The following is a 27,988-nucleotide window of genomic DNA, read 5'->3' on the forward strand; positions in this document are numbered from 1 at the left end:
GGAATCAGAAAGATTTGAATTTGAATTCCAGCTTGGACCCAGAGTGACCCTGGTATATCATCTAACCCCTCTGAGACTCAGTGTGTTCATATGTGAAGTGAGGATAATAATGCCCATCAGTGCTCTGACGGCGAAAGGCATAAAAACATTATGGCAGTTACAATATTCCAGTAACGAGGATTTTCCTGTCTTCTGACCGAAGCTCAGCATGTTGCTGCTCAACCCCTTGTACTGCCTGCTGCGTGGAGAAGAGCCAATGAATACACCCAGACAGTCGGGGTTGCAATGGAGAAAGAGTTTATACCGCAGAGCACCAAGTAGGGAGACAGGAGAAATCTCCCAAGAACTGTGGAGACAGAGTTTTTAAAGACAGTTTGGTGGGCATAAGCTTAGGCAATCAGGGTCTGCTAATTGGCTGGTTACGGGGCAGAGCCATGGGTCCTATGAGCCACTGTCTACGTGGGTCAGGTATTGGAAACATGATTGGAGGGTCCAAGACAAGCTGAGCCAGTTCCTTGGTTTGGGTGGGTCTGTTATTGCCCTGCAGGACCTGGAAGATATGGCAAAAACTACTCCAGGGTGAAGAAGCAAACAAAGGGACCAGTGATTATTATCAAGCAAACAGGGGACAACGGCTTATTATTATCATTCTTTTAGCTAAGCCTTCTCCTTCCCGGAGTTCTGGGGGCCCTTATTCAGTTCTTGCCTTGTACTCCTTCATCAGCTTGTAAGGTTTCAACTATTCCCAGACATCAGGTATTATTGACAATAGTATCAAAAGCCTGAAAGAAGCACATACCTTTTTTTTGTTTGTTTTGAGACAGAGTCCACTTTGTTGCCCCGGGGAGAGTGCTGTGGCATGATAGCTTGAGCACTCCATCCACCTCGGCCTTCCAGAGTGCTAGGATGACAGGCAGGAGCCACCGAGCACATACCTCTTTACTCATCATTGTTCCTACAGGAATTTTTCCCAAGGGATAAATCAATCATATTGTGTGCTAAGACTTATGAACATCAGTGTTCTTTGTAGCCAAAACATAGAAACCAATCAAGAGCAGGAGCTGTTTTCACATATCATGGCGCACCACTGCTATGGATCATGTGTAAGGGGCCCAGAGAAAACGTTTCCTTCTGAAAGTTCACTAAAAAAATCAACCAACAAAGGGCAGATTAATAGGAGAAAAGACATACAAATGTTTTTATAAATATGGAATGCTTCACGCTTTGCACGTCATCCTTGTGCAGGGGCCATGCTAATTTTCTCCGTATCCTTCCAATTTTAGCATATGTGCACTGAAGTGAGCACAAGTCATATAAGTTTTATTTTAACATGCATAACGCAGGGGAATTGAAGAATGATTACCCAAGAAGCCCAGGATGTACAAAACCTTATATACCCTTTTTCTTTTCTTTTCTTTGTTTTTTTTTTGAGACAGAGTCTCACTTTGTTGCCTTTGGTAGAGTGCCATTGTGTCATAGCTCACAGCAACCTCAAACTCTTGGGCTCAAGAGATCCTCTTGTTTCAGCCTCCCAAGTAGCTGGGGACTACAGTTGCCTGCCACAACATCCAGCTTTTTTTTTTTTTTTTTTTTTGGTGATTTTTGGCCAGGGGTGGGCTTGAACCCGCCACCTCTGGCATATGGGACAGGCGCCCTACCCCGTTGAGCCACAGGCACCGCCCTTTTTTTTTTTTTTTTTTTTTTTTAGAGAAGGTGGGTCTCACTCTTGTTCAGGCTGGTCTCGAACTCCTGAGCTCAGCCAATCTACCTGCTTCAGCCTCCCAGAGTTCTAGGATTACAGGCATGGGCCACTAGATCCGGCCAAAAACTTCTATACCCTTTTTCATAGGGGAGGGAGTAGACAGGGAATGTAGAAAATTCTTTCAAGGGGCAGCAAATGGTTGTTAGGGAGAAGGAATGGACAGAAATTAACTAGCAGATCTCTTTGGAATTTGAATGAGGCTGAAAGGCAAGTGTCGTCTTGTGAAATAGTCTGTTACAGGTGTGGTTGCATTCCTCAGTCTTTTCTGAGACAGATAGTAAGATTTCAGGAAGGTGATGGGAGGCAACTGCATTTCTTTTAGGAAGATGCTTTCTTGGTCAGACAAGAAAATTCCAGAGAGAGTCCCTTGACTATGCTTGGGTGGGGGTGAGGTGGAAACAGGACAAAGTTAGAGGAACCCTGATTCTGTGGCAGCTTCTAAGGCCTCTTAGCACGTCAGAGCATCGGTTTGGGGGTATCACTTTCTGACCCCACACATGCTTTAGGTTACTGGTTCTTAGTAATCGTTCTTCTGTGTCTTGGACTCCTTAGAGGATGTGAGAAAAACCAACACCGTTTCTAGGAAAATACACATATACACTTTTCTGCAAAATTTAGCACATTGAGAAACGTCATGGATCCCTGAAGGTTAGCCATGGACCCTGGTTTAGGAAGAATTATTGAATGTACGTGTCAGTGTACTCAGTGAAATAAATTAAGTGGAAAAATTCAAACTACCAAGCAATGTGCACAGCATGAAAGGAATTATGTAAAACAAAAACTATTTACATACATGTGCAAACATGCACATACACAGGGTGGCCACGGGGATCTGCCCCTCAGAGCTCCTTTAAAGAGCCTGCCAAGAAGGTAGTTAGTGGAGAACCTTTGCAGCAAGGAGCTGAGGCCACACCCAATCCTAACCCCAGCAGCTTCCAGGCTCTAACTGAGCGTGGTGTGATACTAAACTATAATCTTTCTGCCCAATGTGGGACTCTTCCCGGCAACTTTTGTCCTGGAGCTCCGTGCTGGGTTGGCGGGAACTTTCTTGCAGCTGCACTGCAGTCGGAGCTCTCCCCACTAGATCCTCCTTCCTGCACCCTCTGTTCTCAGGCATTGCTCATGCAAGGCACTGCACAGGCTCAGCTTCCCCCTCCTGCTCCGCCCCTTTACTTCTCCCAGGTGTCATCCCAAATAAACCACTCCAACCTTAACCAGGCCTTGGCTTTGCTTCCCAGGGGATTGTCACTGGCTTTGATTTTCATCTATGTGTCTGCCATGCTTTTCCAATTTTTGTCCATTAAAATTATATTAATTTTCGGGCGGCGCCTGTGGCTCAGGGAGTAAGGCACCGGCCCCATATGCTGGAGGTGGTGGATTCAAACCCAGCCCCGGCCAAAAAACTGCAAAAAAAAAAAAAAAATTATATTAATTTTCGCACCAGAAAACATGTTTTCTTTCTTTCTTTTTTTTTTTTTTTTTTTTTGTAGAGACAGAGCACTTTACTGACCTCAGTAGAGTGCCGTGACGTCACACGGCTCACAGCAACCTCCAGCTCTTGGGCTTACGCCATTCTCTTGCCTCAGCCTCCCGAGTAGCTGGGACTACAGGCGCCGGTCACAATGCCTGTCTATTTTTTGTTGCAGTTTGGCCGGGGCCAGGTTTGAACCCGCCACCCTCGGCATATGGGGCCGGCGCCCTACTCACTGAGCCACAGGCGCCGCCCTCTAAAATATATATTAATACATATGCATGTATATATATGTAAAGAGGGTGCCAAAAAACGTACACACATTTTAAGAAAGGAAGAAACTGTGTTAAAATTGTAATACTCAAGTCATGTTTGACTTCTGCAATTACAAGAGGTGCTCAATGTGACTTGTATTCATCTTTTCTTTTTTTTTTTTTTTTTTTTAATTTGGCCAGGGCTGGGTTTGAACCCGCCACCTCCGGCATGTGGGACCGGCGCCCTACCCGCTGAGCCACAGGCGCCGCCCGATCTTTTCTTATCAGTATATATTGAATATTACAATTTTGATATAGTGTTTTCCTTTCTTGAAATGCATATACATTTTTGCACTTTTTGTGTATACAAAGATGATATCTTTATATTCAAAAATGCTATGCAAATACACACACACATATATTTTGTTTGTTTGTTTTTTGAGACAGAGTCTCACTATGTGACCCTCAGTAGAGTGTTGTGGCATCACAGCTCACAGCAACCTCAAACTCTTGGGCTTAAGTGATTCTCTTGCCTCGGCCTCTCAAGTAGCTGGGACTACAGATGCCCACCACAACGCCCAGCTATTTTTTGGTTGCAATTGTCATTGTTGTTTGGCAGGCCTGGGCGGAGTTCAAACCCTCCAGTTCCTGTGTAGGTGGCTGGCGCCCTAGCCGCTGAGCCACAGGTGCCAAGCCTATATATATATACATATATACAAAGAGTCTCCCTCTGTCATCCTGGGTAGAGTGTCATGATGTCGTAGCTCCCAGCAACCTCAAATTCTTGGGCTCAAGCCATCCCCTTGCTCAGCCTCCTGAGTAGCTGGGACTATAGGTGTGCACCACAACACCTGGCTAGTGTTTCTATTTTTAGTAGAGATGGGGTCTCAATCTTGCTCAGGTTGGGTAAACTCATAATCTTATTAGCCTTAGTCTTTTGATTGGCTTCCCTTTCTTTCTCTTCTTTAGTTAAAGTATGAGATAACTGATTGACCAGATTAACTCAATCATGACTTTGAGAACTAGCTCAGCTAGGGCTTTGTCTTTGTACTAGTAATACTATTTTCTTCTTCTTATTTTTTTTTTTTTTGTAGAGACAGAGTCTCACTTTATGGCCCTTGGTAGAGTGCCGTGGCCTCACACAGCTCACAGCAACCTCCAACTCCTGGGCTTAAGCGATTCTCTTGCCTCAGCCTCCCGAGTAGCTGGGACTACAGGCGCCCGCCACAACGCCCGGCTATTTTTTGGTTGCAGTTTGGCTGGGACCGGGTTTGAACCCGCCACCCTTGGTATATTGGGCCGGCGCCTTACTGACTGAGCCACAGGCGCCGCCCTGTACTAGTAATACTAATTCCTCAACTCACCCATTTGTGAAATTGAAGTTAAGGAATGTATCATTGTGAGAATTGGCATAACTCTCTTCAGATAATCCTGATTATCACTTAAAAATTTTTTTCAAAATATGACTCATCAGGATTTTTTCTTTGTTCTTTTTCCCTTTTTTTTTCTTCTCTGAGTCAGTGTCTTATTTTGCCACCCTTGGTAGTACCTCAAACTCTTGGGCTCAAGAGATTCTCTTGGCTGGACTTGGTGCCTCACCCCTGTAATCCTAGCACTCTGGGAAGCTGAGATAGGTGGATTGCTTGAGTTCAGAAGTTTGATACCAGCCTGAGCAAGGGTGAGATTCCATCTCTACTAAAAATAGAACAACTAGCTTCCCTGTACGCCCAGCTACTCGGGAGGCTGAGGCAAGGGGATTGTTTGAGCCCGAGTTTGAGGTTGTTGTCAGCTTGACACACAGCACTCTATACAGGATGACAGAGTGAGACTGTCTCAAAAGAAAAAGATTATGATTTTACAACTGAAACCACTACAGTAGAATATCCAGAATGGACCGTCTCCCTACACTGACCACTTCCTTAAGTTGACCTAGTTTTCGTAGACTGGATGTGCACCACATGTCTGTATCAGCACAGCAGGCCTAACTCTTTATGCATCCACCTCTGTCTGCTGACCAGTTTGGGTGGTCAACTTACAGAGATGCTACTGTTAGTAACTAGGTGATCACTTGAGTCCAGGAATTTGAGGTTATAGTGAGCTATGACTGGGTCACTGTATGCCACCCTGGGTTACAGTGAGACTCCATCTTTAAAAAAAAAATCTTCTTGGAGGCTGGGCCTGGTGCCTCACGCCTGTAATCCTAGCACTCTGGGAGGCCGAGGCAGATGGATTGCTTGAGCTCACAAGTTCGAGACCAGCCTGAGCATAAGCAAGACCCCCATCTCTACTAAAACTAGAAAAACCAAGGCAAGAGGATTACCTGAGCCCAAGAGTTGGATGTTGCTGTGAGCTATGACTCCATAGCACTCTACTCAGAGCAACAGCTTGAGACTTTGTCTCCAAAAAAAAAAAAAAAAATCTTCTTGGAGACAGAGTCTCACTCTGTTACCCAGGATAGAGTGCAGTGACATCATCATACATATTTCACTGCAACCTCAGACTCCTGGGCTTAGGTGATCCTCTGGCTCAGCCTCCCGAGTAGCTGGAACTACAGGTGCTGCCACAATACCTGGCAAATATTTCTATTTTTAGAAGACACAAGGGTCGCATTCTTGTTCAGGCTGGTCTCAAACTCCTGAGCTCAAGGGATCCTTCTGGCCTCAGCCTCCCAGAGTATTAGGATTACAGGTATGAGCCACTGTACTTGGCTGATAAGTTTTTCTAAAAATTGAGGCTCAGCAGCTAGGGCACCAGCCACATACACCAGAGCTGGCAGGTTCGAACCTAGCCTGGGCCTGCCAAACAACAATGACAACTATAACCCAAAAATGGCTGGGTATTGGAGTAGGCGCCTGTAGTCCCAGTTACTTGGGAGGCTGAGGCAAGAGAATCATTTAAGCCCAAGAGTTTGAGTTCGCTGTGAGCTGTGACGACACAACACTCTACCGAGGGCAACAAAGTATGAGACTCTATTTAAAAAAAAAATTAATTGAAAATAAAAAAATAAAAATTGAGCATTCATATCAAAAGCACACTGATGCAAGTCCAAGTCTGGGCCCCTATGTTGGAACAACAGGGTTTTCTTAATGTACTGATCTACTCTTCAGGTTCATGTGCACACCGCCCAAGAGAAAAACCAATGGCTAGAGATAGCAGGGTTTACAGCAGAAAAAGACTTTATTCCATATGATGGTAAGCAAAGAGACAGGAGAGATTTCTCAATCCACCATCCTCAGAATTAGGGAAATAAGTTTCCTAAAAAGACAGTTTGGTGGGCAGAAGGTGATTTTGGAAATGGAAGAACAGAACAGCCTTGGAGAGGCTACTCTTACTGTTCTCCAGAATTGCTGGCCTTCTGACCAATAAAATTTGGTGGACCTATCCCTGTCTCTGCATATTGGCTGACAGTGACAGGCAGCCAGACCCTCTTTATCTAGTAACATTTGAGTAAACTATAAAAAAGAAGTGAGGACTTTGCCTCCTGCTGTGTTTATTAGGCTTGTTGATTGGGAGCCGAATCTCCTCTTTATCAAAGATGAAAATGTTTTGCCTTTTGAAATCTTTACATTATTATTTGGGCTAAATGAATAACTCTTGCCTTATACTAACCTGTGATCCTATTTCTATCATGTGTTTTAAGCCTTTCTTACTTTAATATCAAGAGTTTTGCCAGGTGCCTGTAATCCTAGCACTCCAGGAGGCTGAGGCAGGTGGATCACCTAAACGAGTTTGAGACCAACCTGAGCAAGAACCCGGTCCTGTCTCTACTTAACAAAAAAAAAAAAAAGAGGGCGGCACCTGTGGCTCAGTGAGTAGGGCGCCGGCCCCATATACCGAGGGTGGTGGGTTCAAACCCAGCCCCTAGCCGAACTGCAACAAAAAAATAGCCAGGCGTTGTGGCGGGCGCCTGTAGTCCCAGCTGCTCAGGCTGAGGCAAGAGAATCACATAAGCCCAAGAGCTGGAGGTTGCTGTGAGCTGTGTGACGCCACGGCACTCTACCGAGGGCAGTAAAGCGAGACTCTGTCTCTACAAGAAAAAGAGTTTTTTTATTATTTATTTATTGTGTTCATGAGAATTACTAATCCAACGTCAAGCAGAACAAGAATTAATTACATGGCAATGAACTGATAGAGGACTAATGGCTTTTTTATTTGAAATGTTGCTGATTCTGGGCGGCGCCTGTGGCTCAAAGGAGTAGGGTGCCAGTCCCATATGCCGGAGGTGGCGGGTTCAAACCCAGCCCTGGCCAAAAATCACAAAAAAAAAAAAAAAAAAAGAAAGAAACATTGCTGATTCTTTTTACATTTTGTTTTCCAGAGTCAAGAAAATTGTTTTTCTTTGTGAGCTATTTCTAGCTTACAGCACTTTAGTGAGCAAAATTAAAACATTTACCTTTCTCTCATTTCTCCAGAATTTGGAACCTACTCATGAGTATTCTTATTTTATAGCAACATAGTTTTTGTGTACGTTCAATAACAATCTCTTTTTCTCTGCAACAATACACAATTCCAGATAGTGGCTCTTCTACCAAGGCTTTGACTGAAATGCCACATTTTCAGCTACAACTATGTTAGATTGATAACTAGATATCAGGCTCTCTGGAGAAGGAGGACAAAGTCAGGACCTGTAGGCCTCCATTTTGGTGCTGCCCACCTTAACCTTGTCCCAAGAGGTTGCTCACATCTGGGAAGGAGGGACCATCCTACCAATCTACCAAGCAGAACTTAGCAGGCCAACTGCAAAAGGATGTAGAAGACTCTCTGGCCTAGCAACAGGTACAACAGAGCCTTGAGGTGACCAAGAACAGACTAAAACGAATTTTCGTGTCATTAGCTGAAATGTACATTTCAGCCCACATATCCCCATGGACTTTCAGAGCGGATCATGGGAGGTCCACAGGGGCAGTACGACTCTGGTTCCAAGATGACCTCTGAATCTCAAGGTAGGCCCAAACCAGACAGTATAAAATAGAAGCATGAGGCTGGGCATGAGCACTCTGGCAGGCTGAGGTGGATAGATTGCTTGAGCTCAGGAGTTCAAGACCAGCCTGAGCAAGAGTGAGACCCTGTGTCTACTAAAAATAGAAAAATTATCTGGGCGTCATAGTGGACACCTGTAGTCCCAGCTACTCAGGAGGCTGAGGCAAGAGCATTACTTGAGCCTAGGAGTTGGAGGTTGCTGTGAGCTAGGCTGATGCCACAGGACTCTAGCCTGGGCAACAGGGTGAGACTCTGTCTCAAAGAAAAATATATATATATATATTGTAAATAATATATATAAATTTATATATATATATATTTATAAACTTTTCTGACAGGCCCAAGAACCTGAGATACTTTAGGACTGCAAGAAGAGAGGAATTCGGCCAGGCAAAGTGTTCACGCCTGTAATCCTAGTACTCCGGGAGGCTGAGGCCAGTGGATCACTTGAGCTCACAAGTTCAAGACCAGCCTCAGCAAGAGTGAGATCTCATTTCTAAAAAATAGCCTGTTGTAGCGGGTGCCTGTAGTCTCAGCTACTTGGGAGGCTGAGGCAAGAGGATCACTTGAGCCCAAGAGTTTGAGGTTGCTGAGAGCTCTGACACCATAGCACTCTAATGGGGGCAAGAAAGTGAGACTCTGTCTCAAAAAAAAAAAAAAAAGAAGAAGAAGAGAGGAATTCACCCAGTCTGTACACGTATCACAGGCATTCTCTGATGGTGAATTTATGGCTTGTTTTCTTAGATTGGAGAGGCTTTTATAAGTCTAATTCTGAGATTTCCTTATAAACAATTTTCAGCAAAGCCAACTTAAAAGAGCCTCTATAGCCATTCACTATTCTTTTTGCACTCTATGCCAAGTATAATGCTAAAGTATATTTTTCAAGTAAATTGGTCTCGCTGGTAAAGGTGAGAGTTCACCCATGTGCTATTCAGTGGACCTGGTTTGGTTCACCCAACAAAACTAGCAAGTTCGGCTCAGTCAAAGGGAGAGCAAGAAACCGGGTAATAGAAAATTTGGCAGCTGAGACTCCAAGATAGCAGAATAGAAGCAAAGTTTTTATTTAAGGTGGAAAAAAATAGTAACAAAGCAGAGATCAGCATACGCATTTCCAGAAAGTGGGTAAGGGTCCCCCTCATGAGTGAGAAGAGACGCCACACAAAGGCCCTCGCCAACCTAAGTACTCCCATTCCCATTCCTCCTGCCTTTACTTGTAAGAATGCCCATTGGTTCCTCCTAGGACTTTGTGCGTGCTGTCCTGGGTTTATTGGTTGTACATTACCTGGTTGTCACGTAAATTCAATTTTCTTTACTCTGTATCAATAATTATTAACTTATTTTACTGGTGATAGTATGATGGCAGCCGTTAGTCTCATGATGTTTGTGGCAACCATGCTGTGCACTGTTTTGTGCTGAGGATTTTTTTTTTTATGGGGGATCATTGTCTCTGTTTTACGAGAAGGATCACTCATGGGCTAGAGAACATGGGTCACAGCCTTGAAGTTATATTTTGTAGGAACAGCACACACTTGGTTAACTAGGTCACACACCCAAAATTTCTTGTTTTGCTTCAGGGCCCTTTCTAACTTTCTTGTCCAGAAGGCCATCATTCTCCCACCTCCCTGTAGCTCCTTTGACCTACTTCCATTCATAAACACTAAGATTTATTTTGGGTTGAAGTGGGGAACTGAAGAGAGAAAAATTATGTTTCAGAAGAAAACTTTAGCACACCTGTTATCAGATGCCAGCACTGACGATTGTTTGGAGTTTTTATTATTTTCCTACAGTTTGGACTAAATCCTGAATTATTTCCTGGCTACAAGTCTATAAAGAACAGGGTGCTTTGATTTCCTTCATGATGTTTTTAGTTGACTCTCTAATGGGATAGAGCTGTTTTGCCTGCCTGCCTGCCTGCCTTCCTCCCTCCCTCCCTCCTTCCTTCCTTCTTTTCTTTTCTTCTTTTTTTTTTTTCTAGACAGAGTCTCACTCTGTCACTCTCGGTAGGCAGAGGGCCATGGCATCATAGCTCCCAGAAACTTCAAACTCTTGGGCTCCAGAGATCCTCTTGCCTCAGCTTTCAGAGTAGTTCAGAGTAGCTGGGACTACAGGCACCTGCCACAACGCATAGTTTTCCTATTTTTAGTAGAGATGGGGTCTCATTCTTGCTCAGGCTGGTCTCAAAGTCCTGAGCTCAAGTGATCCTCCTGCTTCATCCTTCTAGGGTGCTAGGATTACAGGCACGAGCTGCCCCACCCGGCCTGGGTAAGGGTTTTTCTCATCCCAGCACGAGAATTCTCTTTCTGATTGTAATCCTTATGTGCATTATATTTCTGCTATCTATCACTCACTGTTTTACTTCTTACAAGAAGAACTGAACTAATGGTATTGTGAAGACTAAAGATGACTCATCAAGTAACGGCAGCTATAATCAGTGACTTCACTGAGGTTTCAGTTTTGCCACCCTGTGAAGTCATCCACTTCAGCTTTTGGCATTTTTAAAGTTCCAAACTGAGAGTATCTTCTTTGCACTGCCTCCCCCACCCACCAAAGAGACAGGACCATCTGGGAATGAGTTTTCCTAGTGACACAGGACTAAGCTCCTGAACACAAAAAGGGCCAAAACCATTTGACTTCATCTATGATGCTTTCTTTGAAAGAGCTTGATGAAAAAGAGGGAAATGAGAAAAGAAAAATCATTCTGAGAAGTCTGAGCTGTGTGGAGTATGCTGAATTTATCAGGCCCAGAGACTTGACAATGGCTTCAGTCACACACCTGCCTGCACCCCACCTGTGCCTGCAGGAAAGTGTTTAAAGGCATTTTTTTTTTTTTTTTGTAGAGACAGAGTCTCACTGTACCGCCCTCAGGTAGAGTGCCGTGGCGTCACACGGCTCACAGCAACCTCCAGCTCTTGGGCTTGTGTGATTCTCTTGCCTCAGCCTCCCAAGCAGCTGGGGGCATTTTTTTTTTTAATCAAAAAAGTTAAAATTTTATTTCTGTCTTGTTTGCAGTATCATACATGATCATCAAACTACTGCTAGAATGCTCACACCTGTTACTACAAATTCAGAACCCAGGTGAGACTTCTCCTGGGAATTTACTTTAGGTCAGGATCAGGCTGCCTGGTACCAGCGCAGGAACGTGTTTAAGGGCATTTTGCTCCTGACTAGATGCCTCACCCATTATCTTCATATTCTTAGAATCTGTGATACAAAGAACAATGTATAGCCAATCTATAGCAAAAGTTTTTGGGTTTTTTTTTTTTTTTTTGAGGTAAAGTCACACTCAGTCGCTCTGGGGTTGAGTCCCATGGCATTATAGTTCATAGCAACCTCAAATTCTTGGGCTCAAGAGATCCTCTTGTTTCAGCCTCCCAAGTAGTTGGCACTACAGGTGCCTGCCACAACGCCTGGCTAGTTTTTCTATTTTTATTATAGATGGGGCTAGTTTTTCTATTTTTATTATTGCTCCGGCTCATCTGGAACTCCTGAGCTCAGGCGATCTACCTGCCTTGGCCTCCCAGAGTGCTAGGATTACAGGTATGAGCCCTGTGCCCAGCAGAAAAAGTTATTTTTATATAAATTCTAAACAATTTAGGAGTTGCCTCTTCTCTTTTCCTTAAAAGCCTCCTGTAACTGGTGCTAATAGGAGTGTACATTCAGGGCAATTGGGATCAATCAATGCTCCTTGGTGGCCATCCTCAAGCTTTGAGCTCAAATAAGTTTCATACTTAGTCCTATTTTCCAAATCTCATTATTTAAGGTTGGCCAAATATATATATATGTACCCATTCCACCATTAGTGAACTTGGAAGCTATTTTCAGGATTCTGCTGTCACTCATAGTACTGCTATGAAAAATCTGTACCTGTCTCTCAGGATATGCGTTTCCCTGGGGAGAGCTGCAGGGGTGGAGTGGCGGGGTGAGTCTACCCGTATGCTTTACAGCAGTGATTTTCAGCCAGTGTGCTGTGAGAGGATCTTAGGTGTGCCATGAACATTTTTAAACATCATTAATTAAATTATTTTCAAAAGATGTTCAAAACACAGTAAGTGTATCTTTTCTTTTTTAACTCTCTTTTTGTTTTGAATCAACATAATTTAAGTCTGCAGCAGAAGTTTAACTATAGTTTCAAGTGTTCCATGACATAAAAAAAGTTGAAAAGTACTGCTTTCCAGGATGACCTTCCAACCTGGCCTGGTGGTGGAGGCGCCTTGCTGCTCTGCATCCCTGCCAGCCGTTGGTGTCCACCTGGCTTTGTGGGAGTGCTCATCTGATAGCAGTGCAGTGGGCAGCTTCTTCTCTCTGCATGCCAATCCCAAAGGCGGGGCCAAGTGTTTAACTCTCAGCAGTCAGCTCCCGAGGTCTGTGCTGTTAGAGGGCCAAAGATAAGAGCAGGGTTTTGGTGTCCAAAGGAGCCGGACTGTCTTCCAGATCCTCCACCAGGAGGCTGTGACATGATCTGAGTCTGCCTTCCAGCTTCCCTGCCTTAGACAAGTGACACAATCTCTCTGAGGTTCAGTTCCCGTAAAAGAAGGGTACCCCTGGGTGGCGCCTGTGGCTCAGTTGGTAAGGCGCTGGCCCCATATGCTGAGGGTTGTGGGTTCAAGCCCAGCCCCGGCCAAACTGCAACAAAAAAATAGCCGGGCATTGTGGCGGGCGCCTGTAGTCCCAGTTGCTCGGGAGGCTGAGGCAAGAGAATTGCGTAAGCCCAAGAGTTAGAGGTTGCTGTGAGCCGTGTGTCGCCACGGCACTCTACCTGAGGGCGGTACAGTGAGACTCTGTCTCTACAAAAAAAAAAAAAAGAAGGGTACCCCTAATGCGCCATGCTGTCAATGACTGGCCAATCGAGGAACTTGTAAACTGGCAAGCACAGGGCTGTGGCTGTGGTTATTTCGTCCTACCCCTTTGTCTGCCTCTCATTTGTAATTTTATCTTCACGTTCTGGAACTGCCAAATTTCTGCTCTCTTGATACTAACTCTAGTTTTCCATTGCTATGGTTTGAATGTGTCCCCCACAGCTCAAGTATTGGAAACCTAATCTCCAATACAATAGTGTTGAAAGGTGGTACTGCTATACCCTTACCAAATTCATTGTCCAGTACCTGGAGAACGCAGGGGTTACAGCAGAGAAAGGATTTACTATTGCAGGTGCTGTGTGAGGAGACAGGAGCAAGTTCTCAAATCCATGTCCTCAGGAATGTGGGAGAAAGGATTTTTAAAGATAGCTTGGTGGGCTTGGCGCCTGTAGCTCAAGCAGCTAAGGCACCAGCCACATACACCAAAGCTCAAATTCAGCCTGGGCCTGCCAAACAATAATGACAACTACAACCAAAAAATAGCCGAGTGTTGTGGCGGGCGCCTGTAGTCCCAGCCACTTGGGAGGCTGAGGCAGGAGAATTGCTTAAGCCCAGGAGTTGGAGGTTGCTGTGAACTGTGATGCCACGGCTCTCTACCCAGGGTGACAGCTTGAGGCTCTGTCTCAAAAGAAAAAAAAGATAGCTTGGTGGGCAAAGGGCTAGACAATTGGGTCTGCTAATTGGCTAGGGATGAATTCACAGGATCAGAAAGCAGAAATTGTCCTTTGTCCTCTTATGCTAAGTCAGTTCCTGAGTAGGGGTCACAATACCACTTGAATTGGTTCCTTGGGCCATTGGTCTGGATGGGTCAGTTGGTGCACCAAAAATATCTCAGAGACCAGCCTTAGGTTTCACAGGCTGATGTTATCTATGGGAGCAATGAAGAAAGCTGAGAATCTTTGTGACCATCAGCTGTATGACTCCTGAGTAGTAAGCAATTATAGGAAAGGTAAGGAAGAATGGCTGGTTATAAATATATTTCCCCTACCACAGTTCTCGCTTTGTGGCCCTTTATTAATTTTATAAAGGGCGGTTTCAGGAACTTTAAGAGATAATTCTGCCCTCGTGAATGGATTAATGCCATTTTCATGGGAGTATGTTTATGATAAAGAGATGAGTTGGAACCAGGTGAGGTGGCTCATGCCTGTAATCCCAACACTTCAGGAGGCTGAGGCTGGTCGACTGCTTGAGCTCAGGTGTTTAAGACCAGCCTGAGCAAGAGTGAGACCCCATCTCTACTAAAAATAGAGAAATTAGCTGGGTGTTGTGGCAGGTGCCTGTAGTCCCAGCTACTTGGGAGGCTAAGGCAAGAGGATCCCAAGAGTTTGAGGTTGCTGTGAGCTATGACACCACGACTCTCTATCCAGTGCAACAGAGTGAGACTCCGTCTCAAAAAAAAAAAAAAAAAGAAAGAAAGAAAAAAGAGATGAAAAAGAGATGAGTGGGTTCTCTTCCTTGCTCTCTCTCTTGCCCATGGTCTCTAGTCATGGAATGATGCAGAAAGAAGAATTTGGCAGATGCTGGTGCCTTGACCTTGGACTTCCCAGACTCCAGAACTGTAAGAAATACATTTCTTTTTTTTATAAATTACCTAGTCTGTGGTATTCTGTCATTGTAACACAAAAGGGTCTAAAATATTAATCTTGGCTCGTCTACATTACAGTTGCTTCAAACCTCTTCATTTTGGGCCAGGCACGGTTGCTCACACCTGTAATCCTAGTGTCCTGGAAGGCTGGGGTGGGCAGATTGCTTCAGCTCACAAGTTTGAGACCAGTCTCAGCAAGAGTGAGACCCCATTTCTAAAAAATAGCCAGTCATGGGCGGTGCCTATGGCTCAAAGGAGTAGGGCACCAGCCCCATATGCCAGAGGTGGCGAGTTCAAACCCAGCCCTGGCCAAAAACTGCAAAAAAAGAAAAAAAAAATAGCCAGTCATTGTGGTGGGCATTCTGTAGTCCCAGCTACTTGGAGGCTGAGGCAAGAGAATCACTTGAGCTCAGGAGTTTGAGCTATGACACCACAGCACTCTACTAGGGGTGACAGAGTGAGACTCTGTCTCAAAAAAAAAAAAGACCACGCGAAAGTTAAGAAAATGACATGGCTATTATCTTCAGCCTGCACCTAGTAGAGGTCAATTCCCAGACAGGAAATTCATGGATTCACAAACTTAGGTACAGATAGGAACTTAGACATCGCTCAAGGCAGAGGACATCCAGTTATTAAATCCTCACTCCTCTATTTACCAGCTGTGTTCCCTTAGGCATTACTTAACCTCTCCGAACCTTACTTCTCTATTTGTAAAATGCAATAATCGGATTCATCTTAGAGGGCAGTTGTAAGGATTAAGTGAGATAGTATGTGGCAAACTTTTAGCCAGTACTTGACAAATGTTGACTATTTTCAGAATTATTATTGTTCAATACAATATGCATTCATCCACTGATAAATAATTGAGTGCTGTGCAAGGTACCAGGGTGAACAAGACAGCTCTGGTCCTTGCCCTCATGGAGCTTCCAGTGTACTTTGGCCTTCTTCTAGGCATACAGTGTTGGAATCGGCAGACACAGCCACCACTTAGGCTTGGCAAGCAGACATCCACTGGTAGACACTCTGCAAGTATTTAGTTCAGACTATTTTGACTATTTTGTCTCCCACCCTACTTAGCTTCAAAGATCAGGCAAGATTGGGTGTATTCAGGGTGGTATGGCCATTGACACCTAGATTATTTTGTTAAGAGATGTGATGTGATGCAGCCTTAAAGAAAGATGGAGACTTTCCCTCTTTCATGTTTACATGGATGGAGCTAGAACATATTCTTCTTAGTAAAGTATCTCAAGAATGGAAGAAAAAGTATCCAATGTACTCAGCCCTACTATGAAACTAATTTATGGCTTTCACATGAAAGCTATAACCCAGTTATAACCTAAGAATATGGGGAAGGGGCAGAGGGAGGGGAGGGAGGGGGGAGGATGGGTAGAGGGAGGGTGATTGGTGGGATTACACATACGGTGCATCTTACAAGGGTACATGTGAAACTTAGTACATGTAGAATATAAATGTCTTAACACAATAACTAAGAAAATGCCAGGAAGGCTATGTTAACCAGTGTGATGAAAATATGTCAAACTGTCTACAAAACCAGTGTATGGTGCCCCAGGATCGCATTAATGGTACACAGCTATGATTTAATAAAAAAAAAAAAAGAGATGTGATGTGGCTTGGAGCCCTGCAGGCTGCCTGTGTACAAAGTCCAGATCTACGACTTCATAGCTGTGGAATTTTAGACAAGTTCCTTATCTCCTCTGTGCCTATTTCCTTTTCTGTAGAGGAAGCGGATAACAGAACCTGTCTCCTGAGTTGTTGGGAGGATTAAACAGTGTAATGTGTGTCGAGTGCTGGGTACAAAGTAGATGCTACGATGTGTTCGTGGTCATTGTTGATCTTGTTATGAATGGTAACTAAGGGAGACCAAGGCAGACCTCCTTGGTGTCCACAAAAAAAATACATGTCATTTCAGCAGCACTGTGGTGTTCTCAATGCTCATATGCCCAGCTCGTGGGTGTCTCTTCCATGGAGATGCCTGCACAGGTGTGAAATTGTTCCTAGGTCACCCATTGCTAACGGCAAATGTAATAGCAGAAGCGTGGAAGCAGCCTAGACATCTGTGATTAGGAGGCTGGTTAAATAATCCATGACACACCCAAAGGAAGAAATGAGAACAAGGCAGCTGTATGTGAAATGATGTGAAAAGATTTCCAAGAATATTGTTAAGCACAAAAAGCAAGGGCAGCGCACTTTTACTTTCTATGATAAAAGAAAAAAGAAAAAAGGTATATGCCCTGGTACTTTGGTACCATGATGGCTTTGCAGGGGCCACTGGTTGGCTGAGGCACAGGGGTGGAAAGGATACCTTATTTTCACTATGTGCTCATTTGTACTTCTTGAATTTTAAGCCATACATGTGTTTTGTTGAAAAAAAAAAAAGAGTAAGCCGGAGACTGGGGCCAATTCAGAAATCAGCACTCCACTTCATTGTGTCCTGTTAAACAGTTCTGTTAAATATCTTTCGCTGCTCTCTGAGCAGATGGCCCTGGGAGGGGTTGGGCCAGGGCCAGCAGGCAGCCACCCTCTCCCGTGGGTGTGTGAGGAGCCATGTGGCACATGCCTCCAGCTGGGTCTGCTTGCATGGCCGAAGGGCTGGGGTGTGGAACTGAAACTGGCGACGCTGTGGGCTCCAGCAGCCTGGCAGAGGCCACACACAGAGTACAAGTTCATGGTCCTAATATTTGGGTGTGGCCTAGACCACTTTCCTGGGCAGCTTTCCCGGGCAAAAATCATGAGACAAAGGCTTGTTACAAACACCAGGAAAGGGCCTTCATTGCAACAATTCTCTCTATTCATGGGCAATTCCACAGTGGATCTGGGGAGCAGAGAAGCCCAACGTTCAGGAAATAGATTTGGAGGGCCCAGGGTGTCCTTGTCTGCTCTGGCATCAGTGGGATGGAAAGAGCCCAAAGGAACCTTGATTTCTAATTCTTCGTCCATCTGCTCAGCTGAAATATAAAGATTCTTTTCAGAGCCTTCCCCATAGTGGCCCTCCAGCTTTGGGACACACACAGCATTGTGTGCAGGGACATTTCCTATAGCCAAGCAAAATCAACAGAAAGGCCCTTTCAGCCTACTGCAAAATAAGCAGGGATCTGTCCCAAGACAGGGGCTCTTTGCCTTATAGGCCCTTTGGTAATTCATAGGCTGCCTGAGCACCATTTATTGCCTACAGTCTATTAGACTACAGTTCTCAAATGCCCATTAGTCAATAACTATTTATATATACCTATATGAAAAACATATACGTATGCATGCAAATCGACATTCTTTTTTTTTTTATGGGAGAAGGAGCCAATGATATGGCTAGTCTTTATTGGAAAGAAGAAACTTTACAGAACATTTTGAGTAAATTAGTGCAGGGGCTTAGTGTGCTAACTGGTGGAGCACCAGTTTGTAATGGGTTCCATAGTAGGGCATCACTGGGCCTCACCTTTGTGCAGCCAGAACCAGATGACGGTACTGTTGTCCTCTTTACAGATACAGCCCACTATTCGCTTGTGGGAAGGAACTAAATTAGGGTCTTCTCTGATGCAAAAATATGGAACGCTTCATGAATTTGCAGGGGCCATGCTAGTTTTCTCTGTATTGTTCCAGTTTTAGTATATGTGCTGTCAAAGGGAGCACCAAATAGACATTCTGAAGTCAAGTAACTTTTAAACATTCAAACACACACACTTTTATATACAGAGGGTGCCAAAAATGTATATACATTTTAAGAAAGAAAAAAACTGTATTAAAATCATAATATTCAATATTTACAATAACCTTAGTTAATTTGTATATTGTATCTTGGTATCTCTCATAATGGCAGAAGTCAAGCATGACTTGAGTATTACTTTTTTTTTTTTTGTGACAGTCTCACTTTATTGCCCTCGATAGAGTGCTATAGTATCACAGCTCACAGCAACCTCAAACTCTTGGGCTTAAGCGATTCTCTTGCCTCAGCCTCCCGAGTAGCTGGGACTACAAGTGTCTGCCACAATGTCCAGCTATTTTTTGTTGTTGCTGCAGTTGTCATTGTTTAGCAGATGTGGGCCAGGTTCGAAACTCGCCAGCCCCAGTGTATGTGGCTGGTGCCCTAACCACTGAGCAACGGGGGCCGAGCCAGTATTACTATTTTAATACAGTGTTTTCCTTTCTTAAAGTGTGTATACATTTTTTGGCACCCTCTCTATAGTCTTGGCTCTTGACTAAGCTACCTATCATCAATATTCACTAAATATGATAAATCAAGTATTAGTACAAGGTAATCACACAGATCTACAGAAGGTTTTTAGAGATTTACAAGATTATAAGATTAATAACATAGCCTCAACTAGATGGGTGTTTAGAGATTTACAAGATTAATAACATAGCCTCAACTAGACAAGTGTTGTGGCAGGTGCCTGTAATCCCAGTTACTTGGGAGGCTGAGCCCTAAGGATCACTTGACCAAGAGTTTGTGGTTACTGTGAACTATGACACCATGGCACTCTACCCAGAACAACAGAGTGAGACTCTGTCTCAAAAAAAAAAAAAAAAAAATCCCAAAGCACCCATAGCCTCCTTTCTTTGTTTCTCCAAATTTGGGTCACCATTAAGGCCAATTATTTTTTTCTACCTATAGATGGCCACACCTGTGCTCTGTTTTCTGATGTGATTCATTTGTTCATTTACCACTCTTTTTGGGGGCCCCTATCTTGTGCTAGGCACTCTAACTTCCTAAGATACAGCAATGAAACAAATGGTCAAGGATCCATGGCCCAGTGAGGTTGGCATCCTGGTGAGGAACTGACAACACACAAGTAACGAAACGGACATTCACTGTGTGTCTGGTAGGGACAGCGATAGAGAGAAGGGTGTCAGGAAGGACTTCCCGAGGAAGTGGCTGTTGAGTGGAGACCTGGAGAGGGCAGGAGTCAAGTGGAGACCTAGGGGTGCAGATTCTAGGCAGAGGAAAGGCAGCTTCCTTGCCCACTCCAGACACATGGCACACACTTGGCAAAAGCCAGCCCTGGTTAGACCCAATTCTCCACCTACACCAGACCCACATCTGTGCAGCTGAACTTTGGCTAGAGGAAAGCACGCTGGCTGGCCTCACTGAAACTCATGCTCGGCATCTCAGGGGTGAGAGCTGGGGAGCACAGGGGAGTCTTCCTGCTTCTAGGCCATTTACTCACCCACTCTTCTAGATAGCCAATTCTCAACAGTAACTCTGCCAGCCTCACTCTCAGCTGCCCTCTGTATTTCCTATTTTACTGAGAACATTAAAAAGCAACCCAAAGCTGCCACTCTGAGATTCTAACACCTTATATACTGGCCCTCCTGGTTCTGCCCAAATTGTTTGTTTGTTTATTTATTTATTTGAGACAGAGTCTCACTCTGTCATCCTGGATAGAGTGCAGTGGTGTCATAGCTCACAGCAAACTTAATCTCCCGGACTCATGATCTTCTTGCGTCAGCCTCCCAAGTAGCTGGGAAGACAGGTGCCCGCTACAATGCCCAGCTAGTTTTTCTATTTTTAGTAGAGATGGGGCCTCACTCTTGCTCAGGCTGGTCTCAAAATCCTGAGCTCAGGTGATCCACCCAGCTCAGCTTCCCAGAGTGCTAGGATTACAGGAGTGAGCCACCATGCCCGGCCTGATTCTCTCTTCACCTTGCCACATTAGTGATGCTCCTCGCCTGCCCCCACCTCACAGATCATCTCCTACCATCTCCCACATTTTAGTCAAATTGAAAAATCCTTTCTTTGTGGCACTTTCTCCTCTAATCCACTTTATCCAGCAAAACTCCTAGAAAGAGCTATTTGGACGGTTATCTCCAACATCTCTCCCTCCATTTGTTCTTCACCCAGTCTTCACTTGGGTGTCACTCAGTAAGACCTCCCTGACTTCATATTCAGAAGTGTACCCCTTTTTCCCTGCTTCATTTTCCTCCATAGGCCTCATTCCTCTCTAACACACTCTATAAGGCTGGTGCCCTTTCTGTTATTGTCCGTCCCCCCATCCACACATACTGGAAGGTAAGCCCAAGTAGGATGGGGTGTTTATCTAAGTGGTCTACTGCCGTATCCCTAGCACTAGAAGAGGGCCAGGGCGTCACAGGTGCTCAGTAACATCTGCTCCATGAGTGAATGAAAGCATGACAAGGACAGAGACAGCAAGAAAGTCAGTGTAGTTGGAGGGAAGAAGCAGAGAAGGATCGCAGGAGATTAGGTGGTGGGGGAGGCAAGGGGCCAAATCACAGGACCCAGGGAGGATCGGAGTCTTCTTTTTTTGAGACAGAGTCTCACTTTGTTGCCCTTGGTAGAGTGCTGTGGCGTCACAGCTCACAGCAACCTCAAACTCATGGGCTCAAGCGATCCTCTTGCCTCAGCCTCCTGAGTAGTTGGGACTACAGGTAACTGCCACAATGTCCAGCTATTTTTAAAGATGGGGTCTTGCTCTTGCTCAGGCTAGTCTTGAATTCCTGAGCTCAAGCTATCCACCTGCCTCGATCTCCCAGAGTGCTAGGATTATAGGGATGAGCCACCTCGCCGAGCCTACAATCTGATTCTAAGTGTGGTTTGGGACAATGATGGAGGGTTTAGAGCTGGGGAGACATGATCTACCTGATATTGAGATTCTGGGCAGTCTCAATAATAGAGACCTGATCTACCTGATATTATTGAGATTCTGGGCAGGTCTAGTCAAAAATTTTCACATTCCATCAATGTGTCCATGTAGCAGGCAGATTTTACATCTGTGTACTCATAAAAGTAGGTGACAGAACTAAAGGAAAGCTGCCTATGGATAGTGGTGCCTGTTGTATGAGTGGGGCCATGAGAGAGGATCATCACTGCCCTGGAATGGCTCCTGTAGACTGAATGTTTATGCCCCCAAATTCCTATGTTTAAATCCTACCCTTACCCTTCAAGGTGACAGTATTAAAAAGCAAGGACTTTGGGAGGTGATTAGGTCATGAGGGTGGAGCTCCCATGAATGGAGTTAGTGTCCTTATAAAAAGAGATCTGAGGGAGCTCAGTTACCCTTCTACCACATGGAAGGCAGAAGGCATCTGTCAGAAAGGACGTTCTCACCAGACATTGAATTTGCCAGTGCCTTGAATGGACTAAAACACTGGTAAAATAAAGTGTTGAATATTCTTCTTTCAGCAAAACATTAATGGCAAATGCTTAAAACCATCCACACTCAGCTACCTATTGATAAAAATATTTAGCTCTTCAGTATTTTGCTTTTTAAACAACTGGTGTGCAAGCATGAACTTATCTTTTGAAATATTAATCAACAGGTGTTTCTCAGTGCATGAAACAGATAAAATATGCCTATACTAAATAACCACAGCTGGGGGCGGCGCCTGTGGCTCAGTGAGTAGGGCGCCGGCCCCATATACTGAGGGTGGTGGGTTCAAACCCAGCCCCGGCCAAACTGCAACAAAAAAATAGCTGGGCGTTGTGGCGGGCACCTGTAGTCCCAGCTACTCAGGAGGCTGAGGCAAGAGAATCATGTAAGCCCAAGAGCTGGAGGTTGCTGTGAGCCGTGTGATGCCATGGCACTCCACCGAGGGCCGTAAAGTGAGACTCTGTCTCTACAAATAAATAAATAAATAAATAAATAAAAATAACCACAGCTGGAATTCTAAACATGCACAGAATTTGAAAGCTCTCTGCTTCTTATGTATTAAACAGCAGCAGTAAAACATCCCCACTCTCCTGGGCACTTCTAGCACAGTGGTATATTATTGTTTGATGCTGATTGGGATAACATCTTTATAATCTATTTTATAAAGGTATAAGGTGCTTTACTGACTAAGAGGGGTAGGAAATATGTGGATTGAAGATACAGATTTCTGTTAGGCTGACAGAGATAGTCCAGTTGTATTTAGAACAGCAGTAGAGATGGGGAGTAAAGTCTACAGCTTCTAGAAGGCTGCACACTCCAGGTAAATCAAGATGAGGGGAGAAGGGCACTGAGGATTGTGGAACTAGATGGGTGCCAAGACAGGATGAAAAGAGAAACAGATTTATAAGATGCCCTGGCTGGTGTCTGTAGTTTCTGCACCAGGTTCTCAGCTCCAAACTGAACACCCAGGCATGGCCACATGTTCCCGGGACTTGGTCAGCTACAGTCCCTATTCTTGGGGGTCCGGCAAAGTGGGCCATAGTCTTCCATTTGGAAAGATGTACTCAACCCTCTGTGTCCCAAGGGCCACTGCCACAGTGCTTTTGGAGGCATAGGATTAGTGGTTCTCAAAGTGTGGTCCCTGAGCCAGGAGCACCAGCAGCATCAAGAGCATCAGCAGCATCACCTGGGAACTTGTTAGGTATATCAATTCTTGGTCCCCACCGTAGGCCTGCTGAATCTGAAACTCTGGGCATAAGGCCCAGTAATCGGTGTTCCATAAATTCCCCAAAGAACTCTCATGCATGTTCAAATTTAAGATCCACTAGTCTAGACCAGTTCCAGGTTATGCTGATGCTGCTGGTTCTGGGACCACACTTTGAGAACTATGGTTTAGAAATTTTATAAGCAAATCACTTAGTTTCTAAGTAAATCCAAGGCCAGGTGTGGTGGCTCACTCCTGTAATCCTAGTACTCTGGGAGGCCAAAGTGCATAGATCAACTGATCTCATGAGTTCAAGACCAGCCTGAGCCAGAGCAAGATCTCATCTCTAAAAGTAGTCAGGCGCCTGTGGCAGGAGGCTATAGTCCCAGCTACTGGGAAGGCTAAGGCAAGAGAATTGCCTGAGCCCAAGAGTTTGAGTTTGCTGTGAGCTGTGATGCCACAGTACTCTACCAAGGGTGACAAAGTGAGATTCTATTTCAACAAACAAACAAGAAAAAAAAAAAGTAAATCCAGTTATTAATTAGTATTACCAAATACCTCAGGGCTGTTTAATAATGATTGCCTATGAGAAAGGGGATTGTGGGAAAATATAAAAATTTTTATGTGTATCTATATTGCTCAAAATTATTACCACAAATATGTATTACTTTTGTAAATTAAACAAAAATTAAAAATATAAAAATAGGCCGAAAGCAGCGGCTCACGCCTGTAATCCTAGTACTCTGGGAGGCCAACGTAGGTGGATTGCTTGAGCTCAGGAGGTCAGAGATCAATCAGCCTGAGTAAGAGCTATACCGGTCTTTGCTAAAAATAGAAAAACTGAGGCAAGAAGATCACTTGCATCCAGGAGTTCAAGGTTGCTGTGAGCTATGATGATGTCATGGCACTCTACTCTGTTTCAAAAATAAATAAGTAAATAAATAAATAAATAAATCTCATTCTATTCTAGTGTAAATAGCAGTGCTTCTCAAACTTCATTGTGCAACCAACCCCTCCCACCACCAGCAAGGGATTTCATCAAAATGTAGATTCTGGTATAGAGGTTGGCTAAACAGCAGCAACCATTCTGCATTTTCAACAAGATCCCTTTCCTGGTCCACCAACCACACTTTGGTTTTACAGAATAGAAACCACTTTCATGTGTATCATTTTATTTGTTCCTTGTGACAACCTTGGTAGATAGAGATTCACTAATTCAACCATTAGGTACTACCATATAACAGACACCTGGGCACATAGGTGCCCAAAACACATGTAAACAGACACCTAATTATAAATAGTGATCGGAAATCATCAAAGTCCATTTATAATTAGGTGTCTAATTATAAATTAGTGATCAGAACTGAGCAGGAATAAAGAGGGTGCTGAAAACGAACATCACGGACCACTCCGAGACGGCCGCTAAGAGGAGGGATTTCAGCAGTCGTGGGAAAGGCCAGCAACCGCGAAGTTCAGGGGCAGGCTCTAGGAACACACGGTGGAGCTCCCGAGCTGGAGCGCAGGGGAGGCAGGGCCACCAGACTCGGGAGGCCGTGGCAGACAGCGGATTCCAGCCTAAGGCCGGGGTTAGCACTGAGCGCTTAAGAAGAGAAGTAACTGGTTTAGTTTTTGCTTTCGGATCATTTTAGCTACTGTGTGATGAACCCTCTCCAGGCTCACTTCTGTGCTGGTGTAGGGAGTGCCTGGCCATGTGAGGGCGCCGAGGAGTCGCCCAGGGTCGTGCGGATCCTCATGGGGATGGGAGTTGCCCCCGAATAACCAGGGCACATGTTTTTACTACTGCACTGAGGACGTCAGAAGCGGGCGCTACGCGACCTTTCCCTTTCCCCCTTTTTCAGAAGACCTCGGCTTGCGTCCTCGCTTTCCTGGTCAAGATGGCATCTTGTGCATTTCTCCTTCTTTGCCTTAGTTTCTCTACGTGTTTAAGAGGAAAACTGGGCTAGCCACGGGCGACACTCTGGATCGCCAATCGTTCACTCGGGCAAGCCGGGCTGCTGGCCCAGCCTGGGCACTGGTTGCCACGAGCAGCACACAGGATTGGCTTTCTATTCGGGCAACTAAGGCACCGTTAGCAAGGAGCGGGCACCTTGGAAACCCTCCGCAAATTCCCACCTGCCCGTCTCGGGCCCACGCAGGCTGCCCAGGCCACCCGGTAGTCTCCGCGCCGAGGCCCCCGCCCAGCAGGGCGGGGCCGGGCACAGTGTCTGGGACTTGAGCGGGGGTCAGAGGACCCTGTCCCGTCCCGGACTCGCAGGGCGACAGTGGCGGCGGCGAACTCCCGCGCAATCCCAGTGCTAGAGCGCGGGGCGGATCTCCGGGACACACTTCGGGGCTCACCTGACGAGCCCGGAGCCGGGAAGCTCCGCCACGCCGCCGGGAACAGGCCTGCCCCAGGGCGCCCGCCGCGCGCAGTCCCCGCCCCTCGGCCGTGCCCCCGCCCCTCGGCCGCCGCCTCCGCCTCCCCCTCCGCCCCTGCGGGCCCGGGACGTGCCGGGCCGGCGAGCGAGCCTCGGGGACGGCTGCCGGCGCGCGCACTTCCGCGTCCCGCCGCCCTTCGGCCCGCGCGCGCCGAGCCTCCGCTGCCATCGGACAAAGGGCCGCCGGCCCCGCTGCCGTGAACTTCCTGCCGTGGACCGGCCGCCCTTGCGCCCCGGACCGCGTTCCCGCCCTGCGCCGGCCAGAATCACAGCTTGTGGGGCGGGTGGCGCTGGAGGAAGCTGCGGGGGTAGGAACGAGCACCCGGGACGTGCCTAAGGCTCCGGGCGCCGCGCCTTTGCTTCGGCCACGTCCGGCCGGCGGCCTCTACACTTTCCTGGCCCGGCTAGCTTCATCCTGGCCCCAGTCCAGTGGCTACTGCTTTGTGGATTTCCGAGTTTGCTTAAAGAGGATGTGATTTTTCTTTTCTTTCTTGCCTTTTATGATTTGAAAAAGAGAAAAGAACTCCGCAGAGAAGGCCGGGGACAACCAAACGCCACCAGCTGCCCCTACCAGGACACCCCCAAGGGAAAGAGAGTTGGAAGCAAACTTGGCCCACCTAGCCTTGAGGCCTCAACATTGGCTGGACTCCAGATCCTGGGGTCATGACCCCCGCACTGGGCAGGTGGAAGGCCTTACCTGTACTGGGCTGGACTTGAGTCTGCCTCCATCTTTGGCCAATATCTCTCCCCTAGGCACCCCCACATTTTCACCCAGCACCCGGGCTAGGCCCAGACACCTGTCAGCAACATGGATAAATATGATGACCTGGGCCTGGAGGCCAGTAAATTCATCGAGGACCTGAACATGTATGAGGCCTCCAAGGATGGGCTCTTTCGAGTGGACAAGGGCACAGGCAACAACCCTGAGTTTGAGGAAACACGCAGGGTGTTCGCCACCAAGATGGCCCAAATCCACCTCCAGCAGCAGCAACAGCTCCTGCAGGAGGAGACCCTGCCCAGAGGGAGTAGAGGCCCTGTCAATTGTGGGGGTCGCCTGGGCCCACAGGCCCCCCAGGCCTCCCGGGAAGCTGGTATGGGCAGCAAGCTGGCCGTGGATGGTGCTGCCAAACCTCCTCTTGCTGCCTTAACAGGGGCACCTGGGGCAGCCACCACCATCAGCTCTGGGCAGCCCTCATACTCAGCCCAGGAGCATAGGGCCAGGCCATATGTCTGTGGCACAAGACATGGCAACCAGGACTGTGGTTCCAGGGAGAGCCAGACGAGTTCTGAGATATCTGCTTTCCACCAGCCAGGTCCCTGTGAGGATCCTTCCTGCCTTACTCATGGAGATTATTACGACAACCTTTCTTTGCCAAGCCCAAAGTGGGGTGGCACATCAGGAGTATCCCCCAGCATCAGCCTGGGTGTAGGGAGTGGGTGGCCTGGACCCCTGGGGAGTGATCTGCGAATGCCGAAACCCTGCAGGGACCATCATCTGTACCAGCCACAGCTCTCTTTGAGCTCCAGCGGGTCTTTTGAGGGTGGCCTCAGTGGTCAGGATAGCAGCATTGGTGGCCGCAGCAGTGAGAAGCCAGCAGGCCTTTGGTCCACTGCCTCTTCTCAGCGGGTGAACCCTGGCCTTCCTTCTTCAAGACTGGAGAATGGGGCCTCAGCCCTGGGGCCTGGTCAGCCCAGGACCCCTCCTATCTCAGCACCCCTGGTCCTGACCTGCCCCAATCAAGGAGCTCTTCCAAGAACAAACTCGGAGCTAGGGAGTGAGGTTTCAGGTGGGATGTCCAAACCTACTGTGGACCCTCATCCCTGGTTCCAGGATGGGCCCAAGTCTTACCTTTCCAGTTCTGCTCCATCATCCTTGCCAGCTGGCATGGACAGTTCACAGCTGGGTACAGTCCCTGGACTGGTCTCTAAGACTGTCTCTACAGACCTTGGCACGGGTCCTAATCTCAGCCCCACCAGCCTTATCCATCCAGTGATGTCCACCCCGCCTGAGTTACCTTGTAAAGAGGATCCTTCAGGCTGGTCCTCTGATTGTAGCCTGGGACCTGTGCTCCTGGAGAGCCCCAGCTCTCCCAGGGTGAGGCTGCCCTGCCAGACCCTTGTTCCAGGTCCTGAGCTCAGACCTTCAGCTGCCGAATTGAAACTAGAAGCCCTCACTCAACGTCTGGAGCGAGAAATGGATGCTCACCCAAAGGCCGATTACTTTGGTGAGTAAGGAGCTGGTGGATTTGCCCATGGTGGGGTGGTAGGGTCCCTGAACTTGGGGGCATGCTCCCTACCAGAGATGTTGTAGTTCTTG

The 27,988-nt window shown here is 46.4% G+C and overlaps 1 protein-coding gene, 1 long non-coding RNA gene, 1 other non-coding gene and 2 pseudogenes across 4 annotated transcripts in view; 1 reads left to right on the forward strand and 4 right to left on the reverse strand.

Annotated features, from left to right (window-relative positions):
- Positions 1-337: 337 nt before the first annotated feature.
- Positions 338-27,818, reverse strand: LOC128591205 (uncharacterized). Its single transcript, XR_008381545.1, has 3 exons — positions 27,687-27,818; positions 800-955; positions 338-550 (listed from the first exon to the last, which is right to left on the reverse strand). It is a non-coding gene; the product is annotated as an uncharacterized LOC128591205 (long non-coding RNA).
- LOC128592897 (U6 spliceosomal RNA) lies at positions 1,202-1,306 on the reverse strand. The gene has a single exon (XR_008382108.1). It is a non-coding gene; the product is annotated as a U6 spliceosomal RNA (small nuclear RNA).
- On the reverse strand, positions 11,465-11,621 carry LOC128593032 (uncharacterized; annotated as a pseudogene).
- LOC128592955 (uncharacterized) lies at positions 18,462-18,553 on the reverse strand (annotated as a pseudogene).
- LIMD1 (LIM domain containing 1) overlaps positions 25,742-27,988 on the forward strand; it is an 83,592-nt gene continuing 81,345 nt past the window's right edge. For both annotated transcript variants that reach the window (XM_053598590.1, XM_053598591.1), the window contains exon 1: positions 25,742-27,896. In XM_053598590.1, coding sequence (XP_053454565.1) covers positions 26,480-27,896 — 1,417 coding nt within the window. In that variant the 5' untranslated portion in view covers positions 25,742-26,479. The remainder of the gene's footprint in view (positions 27,897-27,988) is intronic.

The sequence above is a fragment of the Nycticebus coucang genome, chromosome 8 (genome assembly GCF_027406575.1).
Source record: "Nycticebus coucang isolate mNycCou1 chromosome 8, mNycCou1.pri, whole genome shotgun sequence".
Lineage (NCBI taxonomy): Eukaryota > Metazoa > Chordata > Mammalia > Primates > Lorisidae > Nycticebus > Nycticebus coucang.